The sequence below is a fragment of the Anolis sagrei genome, chromosome 11, assembly GCF_037176765.1.
Source record: "Anolis sagrei isolate rAnoSag1 chromosome 11, rAnoSag1.mat, whole genome shotgun sequence".
In the NCBI taxonomy this organism is placed as follows: Eukaryota; Metazoa; Chordata; class Lepidosauria; order Squamata; family Dactyloidae; genus Anolis; species Anolis sagrei.
In genome coordinates this window covers 21,362,249-21,377,793 of record NC_090031.1, presented here as the reverse complement: position 1 = coordinate 21,377,793, position 15,545 = coordinate 21,362,249, and the positions used below count along the sequence as shown (strand labels likewise).

The following is a 15,545-nucleotide window of genomic DNA, read 5'->3' as shown; positions in this document are numbered from 1 at the left end:
GGCCAGGCAAGGGAGCAAGTGCGGCAAGTGTAGTTACTGGGATGTATAGTTCACCTACAATCAAAGAGCATTCTGAACTCCACCAATGATGGAATTGAACCAAATATGGCACACAGAACTCCCACGATGAACAGAAAATATATATCAATGATTGGTTGGGGGAGGGGGCGCCAAAATACTGTTTGCTTACCGTTGAAAATTACCTAGGGCCGCCTCTGGCTGTGCGATTCTGGGGTTGCATTCCAGTTACTTAGTTTGGAAACCACTGCTCTAGAAATACATAGGGAGACGAGCAAACCTCTGGAAGTTTGTAGTCCCGAAATCTTCCTTTGCACATGTGGCCGGACCAGCTTTATGGGTGAGTGTTTTCTTAACTAAGACCCATTACATATTTTACATGTTTTAGGGCATGCTCTTCAACATTTCACAAATGAAAACTGGGACATGTATGGTTATGCAACATCAGAGCGGTCAAAATGGCAAATGTTATTCATGAGGAAGATGATGATTAGAAAATGTTGACCATTTCTGCTACCATGGCAGCCATCTCTCCACCAAAGTCAACATCGATACCAAAATACAACACAAATACAACACAAATACAACACAAAATACAGCTTTGCGAGCGCAGCATTTTTCCGAATGAAGCAGAGAATGTTTGAGGACCGGGACATTTGTAGGGATACCAAGGTATCATAGAATCATAGAATCAAAGAGTTGGAAGAGACCTCATGGGCCATCCAGTCCAACCCCCTGCCAAGAAGCAGGCAAATTGCATTCAAATCACCCCTGACAGATGGCCATCCAGCCTCTGTTTAAAAGCTTCCAAAAAAGGAGCCTCCACCACACTCCGGGGCAGAGAGTTCCACTGCTGAACAGCTCTCACAGTCAGGAAGTTTTTCCTCATGTTCAGATGGAATCTCCTCTCTTGTAGTTTGAAGCCATTGCTCCGCGTCCTAGTCTCCAAGGAAGCAGAAAACAAGCTTGCTTGCTCCCTCCTCCCTGTGGCTTCCTCTCACATATTTATACATGGCTATCATATCTCCTCTCAGCCTTCTCTTCTTCAGGCTAAACATTCCCAGCTCCTTAAGCCACTCCTCATAGGGCTTGTTCTCCAGACCCTTGATCATTTTAGTCGCCCTCCTCTGGACACATTCCAGCTTGTCAACATCTCTCTTGAACTGTGGTGCCCAGAATTGGACACAATATTCCAGGTGTGGTCTAACCAAGGCAGAATAGAGCATGGGTAGCATGACTTCCCTGGACCTAGACACTAGGCTCCTCTTGATGCAGGTCAAAATCCCATTGGCTTTTTTTGCCGCCACATCACATTGTTGGCTCATGTTTAACTTGTTGTCCACAAGGACTCCAAGATCTTTTTCACACGTACTGCTCTCGAGCCAGGCATTGTCCCCCATTCTGTATCTTTGCATTTCATTTTTCCTGCCTAAGTGGAGTATCTTGCATTTGTCCCTGTTGAACTTCATTTTGTTAGTTTTGGCCCATCTCTCTAATCTGTCAAGATCGTTTTGAATTCTGCTCCTGTCCTCTGGAGTATTGGCTATCCCTCCCAATTTGGTGTCGTCTGCAAACTTGATGATCCTGCCTTCTAACCCTTCTTCTAAGTTGTTAATATAGATGCTGAACAGGACCGGGCCCAGGACGGAACTCTGTTGATGGCACTCCTCTCGTCACTTCTTTCCAGGATGAAGAGGAAGCATTGGTGAGCACCCTCTGGGTTCGTCCATTTAACCAATTACAGATCCACCTCACCATAGATCTATACTCAGTCAACAATGTTGCCTGGACTAACGGACCCATCTGCTGGACTAGCTAATATAGAGAGAATATCATGCCTTCTCTCCTGGGAAACTGATAAGGACTTCTTTACTAACAATCATCTTGACCTTCGTACATTCTCCTGAGAAGCCCTATGTTGATGAAATGTAAATTTCTTATTAGTCTGTCCACCTGGACTTTCATTTTCATCCTCTGAGCTCAGATCTGTTTGTGACCTTGCTTCCTTGCAAACTGTCTTTCAGGAATGTGGCCTTCAGACACACACCACTCATTTTCAGGGCTTAAAATCTCTTGCTGGCTTTCCTGCTGACTTGCAGACCCAAAATTCCTAGTGTCATCAGAATGACTAACAGGCCCAGAATCCCCACAGAAATTGGTGCAGGCACAATCAAAGGTTGAATTACAAAAAACAACAACAACAACAACCAGACATTTTCAAAGCAGCTGAAAAAACAGGCACCCAGAGGATTAGCTGAGACCATCGCTACCAAACTGCATAGTCAGAAGACATACAACAGGTGGATTCAACACATTAGTGGCAATTATTATGCCGTTGCTCTTCAGTTTGAGGAATTACGGATACAGTCTACCTAACTAGGTGGAAAAAATAGGAGTCTCATACATAAAGGAAACATCCATGGTTGGACCGAGGAAAGCAAGAAAACCAAGCTCATCTGAAACAAACAACATCTGTGGCTTAAACCCAGCCTCTCTCCAACTGCACACAACAGAGTAGGCAAGACTTCCTCTTCTTGCTATCTGGGCTGTGTATGTATGTATTAAAACTAACCCCTATTCAAACACACACTCACACCCTTTTTTCAGGAAAAGTGTGTGTGTGATTTCAGGGGGGACGCATACAATTTCTTTTGTTTTGCATCAGGAGCAAAAAGCTCATCCCTGCTTGTGTAGATCGGCATATTTAGAAGGTTTAGTACTCATTTTCTGTTGTTTATTTATTTACTATTTATTTACTCCATTGATATAACGCTTTTCTCAGCCCTCTGGCAACTCAAAGAGGTTGACAACAGCAAAATTAAATGCTCTATTTATTTATTTATTTGGGGTTCTTTTACCCCGCCCTTCTCACCCCGAAGGGGACCCAGGGCGGCTTACACAGTAAAGGCACGATTAGATGCCTGCATCACAAACAATCATCACAAACTACAATAGAATCATAGAATCATAGAATCAAAGAGTTGGAAGAGACCTCATGGGCCATCCAGTCCAACCCCCTGCCAAGAAGCAGGAATATTGCATTCAAATCACCCCTGACAGATGGCCATCCAGCCTCTGCTTAAAAGCTTCCAAAGAAGGAGCCTCCACCACACTCCGGGGCAGAGAGTTCCACTGCTGAACGGCTCTCACAGTCAGGAAGTTCTTCCTCATGTTCACAATAAATTCACAATTACCAATAGTTCATGCATTATTCCAGTAAAATCAATAAAATCTATAAAATCAATACAAACCCAATTCCTCCCTTACACTGTCAGTGTTTGCTGTCTCATAGATCTGCTTTTGATTCCATTTCGTCAATCCTGCTGGTCTTACTCGTCAGATTGTCTTATTTAATTGCCTGGTTGCCCAAAGGCCTGGTCCCATAACCATGTCTTCACCCTCCTCCTGAAGGAGAGGAGGGATGATGATGCTCTGATTTCCCCGGGGAGTGAGTTCCACAGGTGAGGGGCCACCACTGAGAAAGCCCTGCTCCTCGTCCCCACCAGCCTCACTTGTGAGAGTGGTGGGGTCGAGAGCAGGGCCTCCCCAGATGATCTCAAACTCCGAGGTGGGACGTAGCGGGAGATACGTTCGGACAGATACACTGGACCGGAACCGTACAGGGTTTTATAGGTCAAGACCAGCACCTTGAATTGTGCTCGGAACTGAACCGGCAGCCAGTGGAGCTGGCATAGCAGGGGGGTGGTGTGCTCCCTGTATGTCGCCCCAGTGAGCAATCTGGCTGCCGCTCGCTGGACTAGTTGAAGTTTCCGAACAGTCTTCAAGGGCAACCCCACGTAGAGAGCGTTGCAGTAGTCTATTCGGGATGTAACAAGAGCGTGGACCACCGTGGCCAGATCAGACTTCCCAAGGTACGGGCGCAACTGGTGCACAAGTTTTAATTGCGCAAAAGCTCTCCCGGCCACCGCCGAGACTTGGGGTTCCAGGCTCAGCGATGAGTCCAGGATCACTCCCAAGCTGCTTTAACATCATAAAACAGTTAAAAACCATAGCATCAATATACAAACATTACAAAGTCAATACTACATAACTCATGGCGTCTCTTCGTTAAAATCAAGATCCAATTTCGTCATCCAGTCGTTACATATTTTTTACACTGGCTTTTCGAATGCCTGCTCGAATAACCAGGTCTTAACCTTCCTACGAAATGCTAACATAGAAGGGGCCAATCTAATATCTCTGGGAAGGGTGTTCCACAGCCGAGGGGCCACCACTGAGAAGGCCCTGTCTCTCGTCCCTGCCAAATGTATTTGTGACGCAGGCAGGATCAAGAGCAGGGCCTCCCCAGACAAGTTTAACATCCTAGCAGGTTCATAGGAGGAGATACGTTCGGACAGGTAAGTTGGGCCAGAACCATTTTTAATTGTTTTTCAGATCAGCTCAAAGAAGGGGAAGGCAGGGTAAAACAAAAGGCGGTGACCAGGGGAGCATTTGCACAGCTAAAGCTTGTGCGCCAGCTGCGCCCGTACCTTGGGAAGTCTGACTTGGCCATGGTAGTCCACGCTCTGGTTACATCCTGTTTAGACTACTGCAACGCTCTCTATGTGGGGTTGCCTTTGAAGACAGCTCGGAAGCTCCAACTAGTCCAACGCTCGGCAGCCATGATTTTAACAGGAGCGGAGCGCAGGGAGCATACAACCCCCCTGTTGCGCCAACTCCACTGGCTACCGATCTGCTACCGGGCTGAATTCAAAGTGCTGGCGTTGGCCTTTAAAGCCCTAAACAGTTCGGGCCGAAGCTACCTATCTGACCGCATCTCTGCCTATGAACCCACCAGGACTTTGAGATCTTCCGGGGAGACCCTGCTCTCGATCCCGCCTGCTTCTCAAGCTCGGCTGGCGGGGACGAGAGATAGGACCTTCTCGGTGGTGGCTCCTCGGCTGTGAAACGCCCTTCCTACGGACATTAGACTAGCACCATCTCTAATGGTATTCCGCAAAAAAGTGAAGACCTGGCTGTTTGAGCAGGCGTTCGAATAATTAGTGCAATGATTGGTTAATGAACACTGGAATGGGACAATGGATGACGAATCTGGAACATGTTTTTGATGACGAGACGACAGTGAATGGGTATTGTAGTAACTGTTTATTAATTGTGTAATTTGTTAGGTTGTTAACTGTTTCTATACTGTAGCACTGAATTTTTGCTGTTCGTATTAGTTGTGAACCGCTGTGAGTCGCCTTCGGGCTGAGAACAGCGGTATATAAGTACGGTAAATAAATAAATAAATTATAAACTGTGCAGATCACCCTCGACACTGACAACCCTATGACACTGACACACCAGATGAGCTGCCAGAAAAAGAGCGTTCATCTCCTTGTAACTGCAGCAGAAAACAGGAAAACCTATGCATATTTACAAGAAATAAAATCTGTTTTATTTTGACAGCACAGAAAAATATATGCAGAAAGCTCAGCTCCTCTTGGTAGTCACATCTCGAGCAGAACCATTTGCAGGTAACTGTGCTTATCCATTAAAAGGCAACAAAGGGGGCCAGACACAAACAACAGTGCAATATAAGGAAAGCCAGCTTATTTACGTATATATAGGGTTTCTCCTAAAATATATATCCAGTCTTTAATAGTTAAGAGAATCTATGGTGAAAGAAAAGGCCTTTATACTGAAATAATAAAAGATTTCATCAGATGCCATCTTAAATTAGAATTTCGTATCAGGTGTTCAAAATGTCTCTGCGTAGCCATGTAGTTGCGCACATTATCAAAGCACAGGGTTGCAAACCTCGCTTCAAGTGACATTTTGCGACTCTTCTCTACTATGCAAAACTGTAATCCCATGAAGGATGCATCCATTGGGGAGGAAGGTTTGCAAAAACAAATAATTCCAGAATTATATATTGTTAAGGGTATACAACCAGCCCTCTACACTCATGGATTCTGCATCCACAGATTCAATCATCCATGCCTTGAAATATATATATATAAAATCCAGAAAGCAGATCTTGAGGTTTCCATTTCATATATAAAGGGAACTCATTTTCTATGCTACCATAAACAAGGGAATTTGAGTATATGTGTGAATCTGTATTTATTTGGGTCTGTGTGAATGGATATATGTGTGTATGAATGGATATATACACACACACACTCACGGTATATATGTATATGTGTGTGAACGCATATATATGTGTGTCTATGTGTAAATGTGTACTTATTATTAATTTAAACAGTTATATTTTGCCCTTCTCACCCTGCAGGGGACTCAGGGCGGAGCACAACATATATACAACAAACCTTCCATGCTGGGACCTAAAACCATAAATATATACAAACATTAAAATCGCTTATATCCAATGTATTGTTGAAGGGTTTCATGGCCGGAATCACTTGGTTGTTGTAGGTTTTTCGGGTTGTATGGCCATGTTCTAGAAGCATTCTCTCTCTTGGAGAGAATCCTTCTAGAACAATGGCCGTACAACCTGAAAAACCTACAACAACCCACTTCTACCCACTTTAAAATCAGTTGCTGAAAAACGATTTCAGGACACCATTCTATTATTATATGTGTGTGTGTGTATGAGTGTGTATGTGATTATGTATACATATGTGTATGTATGAGTGCATATGTGATTGTGTATATATGTGTGTATACAGGTAACAGCGCTCCATGAGGTCATGCTGGCCATATGACCTTGGAGGTGTCTATGGACAACGCTGGCTCTTCGGCTTAGAAATGGAGATGAGCACCACACCCCAGAGTCAGACATGACTGGACTTAATGTCAGGGGACTACCTTTACCTTTTGATACAGGCAAGAGCCCAAGTTACGAACATGATAGATTGTTCTTAAGTTGAATTTGTTTATTAGTCAGAACAGGTACATTTTTAAATGTAACTCCAGACACACACATATATGCTTTGGACAGCATAAAGAACGTTTAACACCCCTGTGGTGTTTGTTTTGCTGCATGTGCTCAGAAGATTTCATCTCACTTTCATTGGATTTTGAAAAACCAGGCTTGTTGTGGAAACAAGGATTGGGGCTAAAGCTTCAGTGGAGACCCCTTTTCCCCATGATTATAATTCTTCCTTCCCTAGGGGTAGAGTTCAGCAGCTCAGCAGTTTAATCCGCTGTGCTACCTATACACACACACACACATATATACATACACACATATATCTGTGTATATATGCGAGTGTGCATGTGTATATGAGAGTCTCTGGGTGGTGTATGTGCTTGCTTAGCCCAAATACAATGGCTCCCACTAGGCCCCTTCCCTGACCCTGCAGATATCCCCTCCTTTTTAAAGGGAACGGTCGGGGCCTAAAAGGGAGCCACACCCCCAACCTGAGCAGCCTCCCCCTCCCCTTGCAGAAGGGTTAGAATGGAGGAGTGTGTGTGTATATAGTAAAGGTTTTCCCCTAACATTAATGGACACATGTCCGACTGGAGGTTGGTGCTCATCTCCATTTCTAAGCCGAAGAGCCGGAGTTGTCCATAGAAACCTCCGAGGTCATGTGGCCAGCATGACAGCATGGAGTCTGACCGGTACCTTCCACCTCTACCTCTTTCTTTCCTTCCTTCCTTCGCTCTTTGGTTCCATCCTTCCTTCTCTCTTTCCTTCCTTCCTTCTCTCTCTCTCTCTTTCCTTCATTCCCTCTTTATTTCCTTCCCTTTTTTCCTTTCCTTCTCTCCTTCTTTCTCTACCTTTCTTTCCTTCCCTCCCTCTTTCTCTCCTTCCTTTTTTCTTTCCTTCCCTCCTTCCTTCTCTACCTTTCCTTCCTTCCCTGCTTCTTTTCTTCCTTCACTTTCATTTCCTCCTACCTTCCCCCTTTTCTCCTACTTCATTCTCTCTTTCTTTCCTGCTTTCTCTTTTTTTCTTTCCTTCTCTCCTTCCTTCTCTCTTTCTTTCCTCCCCTCCCTTTTTTCCTTTCTTTCTTCATTCCCTCTTTCTTTCCTGCCTTCTCTTTTTCTTTCCTTCTCTCCTTCCTTCTCTACCTTTCCTTTCTTCCCTCCCTCTTTAACTCCTTCTATCCTTCTTCATTCCCTTTCTTTCATTCTCTACCTTTCTTTCCTTCCTTTTCTGCTTCTTTTCTTCCTTCACTTTCATTTCCTCCTTCCTTCCCTCCCTCTTTCTTTCCTGCCTTCTCTTTTTTCTTTCCTTCTCTCCTTTCTTCTCTACCTTTCTTTCCTTCCTTCCTTCTCTGCTTCTTTTTCCTTATCTCCCTCCCTCTTCCCTTCCCTCCCTCTTTTTCTCCTTTTTTCCTTCTTCATTCCGTTTCTTTCCTGCCTTCTTTTTTCTTTCCTTCTCTCCTTCCTTCTCTACCTTTCTTTCATTCCTTCTCTACCTTTTTTCTTTCATTCCTTCTCTGCTTCTTTTCTTCCTTCCCTCCCTTTTTCTCCTTCTTTCATTCCCTCTTTCTTTCCTGCCTTCTCTTTTTTCTTTCCTTCTCTCCTTCCTTCTCTGCCTTTCTTTCCTTCTCTGCTTTTCTTCCTTCCCTCCCTTTTTCTCCTTCTTTCCTTCTTCATTCCCTTTCTTTCCTGCCTTCTCTTTTTTCTTTCCTTCTCTCCTTCCTTCCATTCCTTCTCTACCTTTTTCCTTTCTTTCCTTCTCTGCTTCTTTTCTTCCTTCCCTCCCTTTTTCCTGCCTTCTCTTTTTTCTTTCCTTCTCTCCTTCCTTCTCTACCTTTCGTTCCTTCTCTACCTTTTTTCTTTCTTTCCTTCTCTGCTTCTTTTCTTTCTTCCCTCCCTTTTTCTCCTTCTTTCCTTCTTCATTCCCTCTCTTTCCTGCCTTCTCTTTTTTCTTTCCTTCTCTCCTTTCTTTCGTTCCTCTCTGCTTCTTTTCTTCCTTCCCTCTTTTCTTCCTTCCTTCCCCTATAAGTCCCAATACAATGGCTCCCAGTAAACCCTTTCCCTGACCCTGCAGATATCCCCTCCTTTTTTAAAGGAAAGGGGGCGGGGCCGAAAAAGGAGCCCCACACCCAACTCCAAGCAGCCTCATTTTTTATTATTTTTGGGCTTGGCCTCATGTTAGCTGCCCCAAGTCCCCTTTGGGGAGATGGTGGCAGGGTATGAATAAAGATTATTATTATTACTATTAATATTATTATTTTCTTTCCCTCCCTCTTTCTCTCCTTTCTTCTTTCTCTACCTCTTTCTCTTTGATCTTTGGTTCCATCCTTCCTTTTCTCTATCCTTCCTTCCCTCCCTCTTTTTCTCCTTCTTTCCTTCTTCCTTCCCTCCCTCTTTCTTTCCTTCTCTACCGTTCTTTCCTTCCCTACTTCTTTTCTTCCTTCCCTTCCTTTCTCTCCTTCTTCATTCCCTATTTCTTTCCTTCCTTCTTTCTCTGCACCTTTTCTTCCTTCTCTCCCTCTTTTTCTCCTTCTTTCCTTCTTTCTTCTCTTTCCTTCCTTCTCTTTTTTTCTTTACTTCTCTCTTTCCTTCTCTACCTTTCTTTCCTTCCCTGCTTCTTTTCTTCCTTCTTCCTCTTTCTCTCCTTTTCTTCTTCATTCCCTATTTCTTTCCTTCCTTCCTTCCCCGCTTCTTTTCTTCCTTCCATCTTTCCTTCTTTCCCTCCCTTTTTCTCTTTTCCTTCTTCATTCCCTCTTTCTTTCCTGCCTTCTTTTATTCTTTCCTTCTCGCCTTCGTTCTCGACCTTTCCTTCCTTCCTTCTCTGCTTCTTTTCTTCCCTCCCTCTTTCTCCGAGTCTTCATTCCCTTTCTTTCCTTCCTTCTCTTTTTTTCTTCCTTCTCTACCTTTTTTGCCTTCCTTCCCCCTTTCCTTTCCTCCCTCTTTCTCTCCTTTCCTTCTTCATTCCCTCTTTCTTTCCTTCCTTCTCTTTTTTCTTTCCTTCTCTACCTTTGCTTCCTTCTCTGCTTCTTTTTTCCCTTCCCTCATTCCTTCCCTCCCTCTTTCTCTCTTTCCTTCCTTCTCTTTTTTCTTTCCTTCTCTTTTTTCTTTCCTTCTCTACCTTTCTTTCCATCCTTCTCTACCTTTGCTTCCTTCTCTGCTTCTTTTTTCCCTTCCCTCTTTCCTTCCCTCCCTCTTTCTCTCCTTCTTCATTCCCTTTTTCTTTCCTTCCTTCTCTTTTTTTCTTTCCTTCTCTACCTTTCTTTTCATCCTTCTCTACCTTGCCTTCCTTCTCTGCTTCTTTTTTCGCTTCCCTCCCTCTTTCTTTCCTTCTCTTTTTTCTTTCCTTCTCTACCTTTCTTGCCTTCCTTCCTTCTCTGCTATTCTTCCCCCTTTCCTTCCCTCCCTTCTCTTTTTTTCTATCCTTCTCTCTGTCCTTCTTTACCGTTCTTTCCATCCTTCTCTGCTTCTTTTTTTTCCCTTCCCTCCCTCTTTCTTTCCTTCCTTGTCTCTTTCCTTCTCTACCTTTCTTGCCTTCCTTCCTTCTCTGCTTCTTTTCTTCCTCCTTTCCTTTCCTCCCTCTTTCTCTTTTCCTTCTTGCTTCCCTCTTTCTTTCCTTTCTTCTTTTTTCTTTCCTTCTTTCCATCCTTTTCTATCTTTCCTTCCTTCTCTGCTTTTTTCCCTTCCCTCCCTCTTTCTCTCCTTCATTCCCTTTCTTTCCTTCCTTCTCCCTGTCCTTCTCTTCCTTTCTTTCCATCCTTCTCTACCTTTCCTTCCTTCTCTGCTTCTTTTTTCCCTTCCCTCTTTCTCTCCTTCATTCCCTCTTTCTTTCCTTGTCTCTTTCCTTCTCTACCTTTCCTTCCTTCTCTGCTTCTTTTCTTCCTTCCCCCTTTCCTTTCCTCCCTCTTTCTCCTTTCCTTCTTCATTCCCTCTTTCTTTCCTTCTCTTTTTTCTTTCCTTCTCTCTGTCCTTCTATCTATACCTTTCTTTGCTTCTTTTTTTCCCCTTCCCTCTTTCTCTCCTTTATTCCCTCTTTCTCTCCTTCTCTCTGTCCTTCTTTACCGTTCTTTCCATCCTTCTCTTCTTTTTTTCCCTTCCCTCCCTCTTTCTCTCCTTCATTCCCTTTCTTTCCTTCCTTCTTTTTTTTCCTTTCCTTCTCTCTGTCCTTCTTTACTGTTCTTTCCATCCTTCTCTGCTTCTTTTTTTCCCTTCCCTCCCTCTTTCTCTCCTTCATTCCCTCTTTCTTTCCTTTTTTTTCTTTCCTTCTCTACCTTTTCTGCCTTCCCTCCTTCTCTGCTTCTTTTCTTCCTTCCCCCTTTCCTTTCCTCCTCTCTGTCCTTCTCTACCTTTCTTTCCATCCTTCTCTACCTTTGCTTCTTTCTCTGCTTCTTTTTTTCCCTTCCCTCTTTCCTTCCCTCCCTCTTTTTCTCCTTCATTCCCTCTTTCTTTCTTTCCTTCCTTCTCTTTTTTCTTTCCTTCTCTCTGTCCTTTTCTACCTTTCTTTCCATCCTTCTCTACCTTTTCTTCCTTCTCTGCTTCTTTTTCCCTTCTCTCCCTCTTTCTCTCCTTCATCATTCCCTTTCTTTCTTTCCTTCTCTTTTTTCTTTCCTTCTCTACCTTTCTTGCCTTCCTTCCTTCCCTGCTTCTTTTCTTCCTTCCCCCTTTCCTTTCCCCCCTCTTTCTCTCCTTTCCTTCTTCATTCCCTCTTCTTTTCCTTCCTTCTCTCTGTCCTTCTCTACCTTTCCTTCCTTCTCTGCTTCTTTTTTTTCCATTCCCGCTTTCCTTCCCTCCCTTTCTCTCCTTCAATCCTTCTTTCTTTCATTCCTTCTCTTTTTTCTTTCCTTCTCTCTGTCCTTCTCTACCTTTCCTTTCTTCTCTGCTTCTTTTTCCCCTTCCCCCTTTCCTCCCCTCCCTCTTTCTCTCCTTTCATTCTTCATTCCCTCTTTCTTTCCTTCCTTCTCTCTGTCCTTCTTTACCGTTCTTTCCATCCTTCTCTACCTTTACTTTCTTCTCTGCTTTTTTCCCTTCCCCCTTTCCTTCCCTCCCTCTTTCTCTCCTTCATATTCCCTTTCTTTCTTTCCTTCTCTTTTTTCTTTCCTTGTCTCTTTCCTTCTCTTCCTTTCTTTCCATCCTTCTCTGCTTCTTTTTCCCCTTCCCTCTCTTTTTCTCTCCATTCCCTCTTTCTTTCTTTCCTTCTCTTTTTTCTTTCCTTCTCTCTTTGCTTCTCTACCTTTCTTGCCTGCCTTCCTTCTCTGCTTCTTTTTTCCCTTCCCTCCCTCTTTCTCTCCTCCATTCCCTCTTTCTTTCCTTCTCTTTTTTTCTTGCCTTCTCTGCTTCTTTCCTTCCCTCCCTTTCTCTCCTTCGTTCCCTTTCTTTCCTTCCTTCTCTACCCTTCTTGCCTTCCCTGCTTCTTTTCTTCCCACTTTCCTTTCCTGTCTCTTTCTCTCCTTTCCTTCTTCATTCCCTCTCTTTCCTTCCTTCTCTCTGTCCTTCTCTACCTTTCTTTCCATCCTTCATCTACCTTCCTTCCTTCTCTGCTTCTTTTTTTCCCTTCCCTCTTTCTCTCCTTCCTTCCTTCCTTCCTTCCTTCCCCTATGAGCCCCAACCCAGTGTCTCCTCCCAGGTGGCCCCTTCCCTGACCCTGCAGAGTCCCCCTCCTTTTTTAAAGGGAAGGGGGCGGGGCTTAGAAAGGAGCCCCGCCCCCAATTCCGAGCGCAGCCTCCCCCTCCCCTTGGCCAAGGGTGAGCAGGGAGTGTGTATATGCCTCTGTGTGTGTCTATATATCTATCTCTCTCTCTCTCTGAGGGGGGACTCCTTTACCTCCAGGGCGCGGATCTCGTGCTGCGTGAGGTCGTTGGAGGCGGCGCACTTGGTGCGGAGGCCTTGCAGGCTGGAGAGGGAGATGTCGATGAGGTCCTGCAGCTGCCCGCATTGCTGCGCCGCGCAGGCCGGCCTCCCTCCGCCTTGGCCTCCTCCTCCTCCTCGGCCTCCTCTTCCTTTGGCCTCCTCCTCCTCCTTGGCCCGCCCGCCCTTCTTCTTCTCGCCCATCCTCGGCGGTGGCGGCGCTGCCCTATCCATGCCTCGGCATCAGGGAAAAATGGCCTCTTCTTCTGAGGAGAATCCGCCTCAGGAATACTGCTCCCCTTCTCTCCAATAGATCTTTCCCTCTGAGGAAAAATCGAGGCAGGGCTGCAGGAGAGGCCTCCGCCGCAGCATCCACCTGACAACAGCCCTCCGCCTTCTTCTTCTTCGCCTCGCGACGGTCTTTATTTATATCGGCTGCGAGGGGGGCGGGGGGACCGGAAGGAGCGGGTTGGCTCCCGCAAAGGATGCCGGGGGATGTAGTTCTCTGCAGAGGGTGGGCGGCCTCTCTCCCCATTCAAGCCCAAAGAGCAACCATGGTAATAAGAGGCATAGGTCTGTATTTATATCGGCTGCGAGGGGGGCGGGGGACCGGAAGGAGGGGGTTGGCTCCCGCAAAGAATGCCGGGGGATGTAGTTCTCTGCAGAGGGTGGGCGGCCTCTCTGCCCATTCAAGCCCAAAGATTAGAGCAACCATGGTAATAATAATAATAATAGGCATAAGAGGTGGACCCTCAATAGATACAATGTAGACAATATAGTATGTAATATATAATTATATACTATATAATATATAATCATATAACCTTATAATATAATATATTGCATATTATAAACAGTGATATTTATATAACTTAATATAACATATATAATATGTTATATATAATAATATATTGTATATTGTATACAATATAATAATATTATGTATATAAGTAATATAGTAATATACGTTTATATTATATACAATACATATATATATCATGTAACCTTATAATATATATAATATGTATTGCATATTAAATACAATTTAATAGTGTATATAATAATATATGTGGATAGTGGATACGTTCTATTGATTGGCCTATTGGCCGTATCAAAACATTTAACACATAACACAATTAACACATAGTCATACATACAACCCTCGGTATAAAAGAAGTTAAAATAAACAGCTGTCATAATATATGTAATATATGTAGAATTATAAAATCATAGAACGATAGCGTTGGAAGAGACCTCATGGGCCATCCAGTCTAGTATATCAAAATATATTGCATATTATAAACAATATAATAATATATATAAAAGGTAAAAAGGTAGTCCCCTGACATTAAGTCCAGTCATGTCTGACTCTGGGGTGTGGTGCTCATCTCCATTTCTAAGCCGAAGAGCCAGCGTTGTCCGTAGACACCTCCAAGGTCATGTGGCCGGCATGACTGCATGGAGCGCCCTTACCTTCCCGCCGGAGCGGTACCTATTGATCTACTCACATTTCCATGTTTTCAAACTGCTAGGTTGGCAGAAGCTAGGGCTGATAGCGGAAGCTCACGCCGCTCCCCGGAATCGAACCTGCGACCTTTCGATCAACAAGCTCAGCAGCTCAGTGCTTTAACCCACTGCGCCACAGGGGGCTCCATATAATATATATAAATATATATAAATATATATAAATATATAGTATATATACAATAATTATATTGTATATAATATGCAATATATATTATAAAGTTATAGGATTATATATTATAATCATATAACTTTATAATATATATTGCATATTACATACAACATAATGATATGCATAATAATATGCATTGTATATTATATACAATATAATAGATAATAAAATATAATACATATATATACATTGTATGTTCATATAACCATATAATACATATTGTGTATTATATACAATATCATATATATATATTATACATAATCATATAACCTTATAAATATTATATATATTGCATATTATATGCAATATAATGATATGCATAATAATATGCATTATATAATATATATAATATAATACATAATATAATATATATAATATAATATATATTGTATGGTCATATAACTATATAATATATATTGTGTATATATATATATATATATATAATAAACATAATCATATAACCTTATAAATATTATATATATTGCATATTATATACAATATAATGATATGCATAATAATATGCATTGTATATTACATACAATATAATATATATTGTATGGCCATATAACCATATAATATATATTGTGCATTATATACAATATATATATATATATATATATACACACATAATCATATAACCTTATAAATATTATGTATATATATATATTGCATATTATATGCAATATAATGATATATACAATAATATGCATTGTATATTATATACAATACAATATGAAATATAATATCATATATATAATATAATATATATTGTATGGTCATATATAATATATTGTGTATTGTATAACCATATATATTGTGTATTATATACAAAATTATATATATATATATATATATATATTATATACATAATCATATAACCTTATAAATATTATATATATTGCATATTGTATATAATATAATGATATGGAGCCCCCCGGTGGCGCAGTGGGTTAAAGCGCTGAGCTGCTGAGCTTGTTAACTGAAAGGTCACAGGTTCGAATCCGGGGAGCGGCATGAGCATCCGCTGTTAGCCCCAGCTGTTAGCAGTTCGAAAACATGCAAATGTGAGTAGATCAATAGGAACCGCTCCGGCGGGAAGGTAACGGCGCTCCATGCGGTCATGCTGGCCACATGACCTTGGAGGTGTCTACGGACAACG

The 15,545-nt window shown here is 42.6% G+C and overlaps 1 protein-coding gene and 1 long non-coding RNA gene across 2 annotated transcripts in view; both read right to left on the bottom strand.

The window, feature by feature from the left end:
• KSR1 (kinase suppressor of ras 1) overlaps positions 1-13,133 on the bottom strand; it is a 214,573-nt gene extending 201,440 nt beyond the window's left edge. The window contains exon 1 of the mRNA XM_067472008.1: positions 12,667-13,133. Within this exon, the coding sequence (XP_067328109.1) occupies positions 12,667-12,924 (258 nt within the window). The 5' untranslated portion in view covers positions 12,925-13,133. The remainder of the gene's footprint in view (positions 1-12,666) is intronic.
• Positions 9,762-10,248, bottom strand: LOC137097665 (uncharacterized). The gene is made up of 2 exons (XR_010910342.1): positions 9,968-10,248; positions 9,762-9,855 (listed from the first exon to the last, which is right to left on the bottom strand). It is a non-coding gene; the product is annotated as an uncharacterized lncRNA (long non-coding RNA).
• Positions 13,134-15,545: the final 2,412 nt, after the last annotated feature.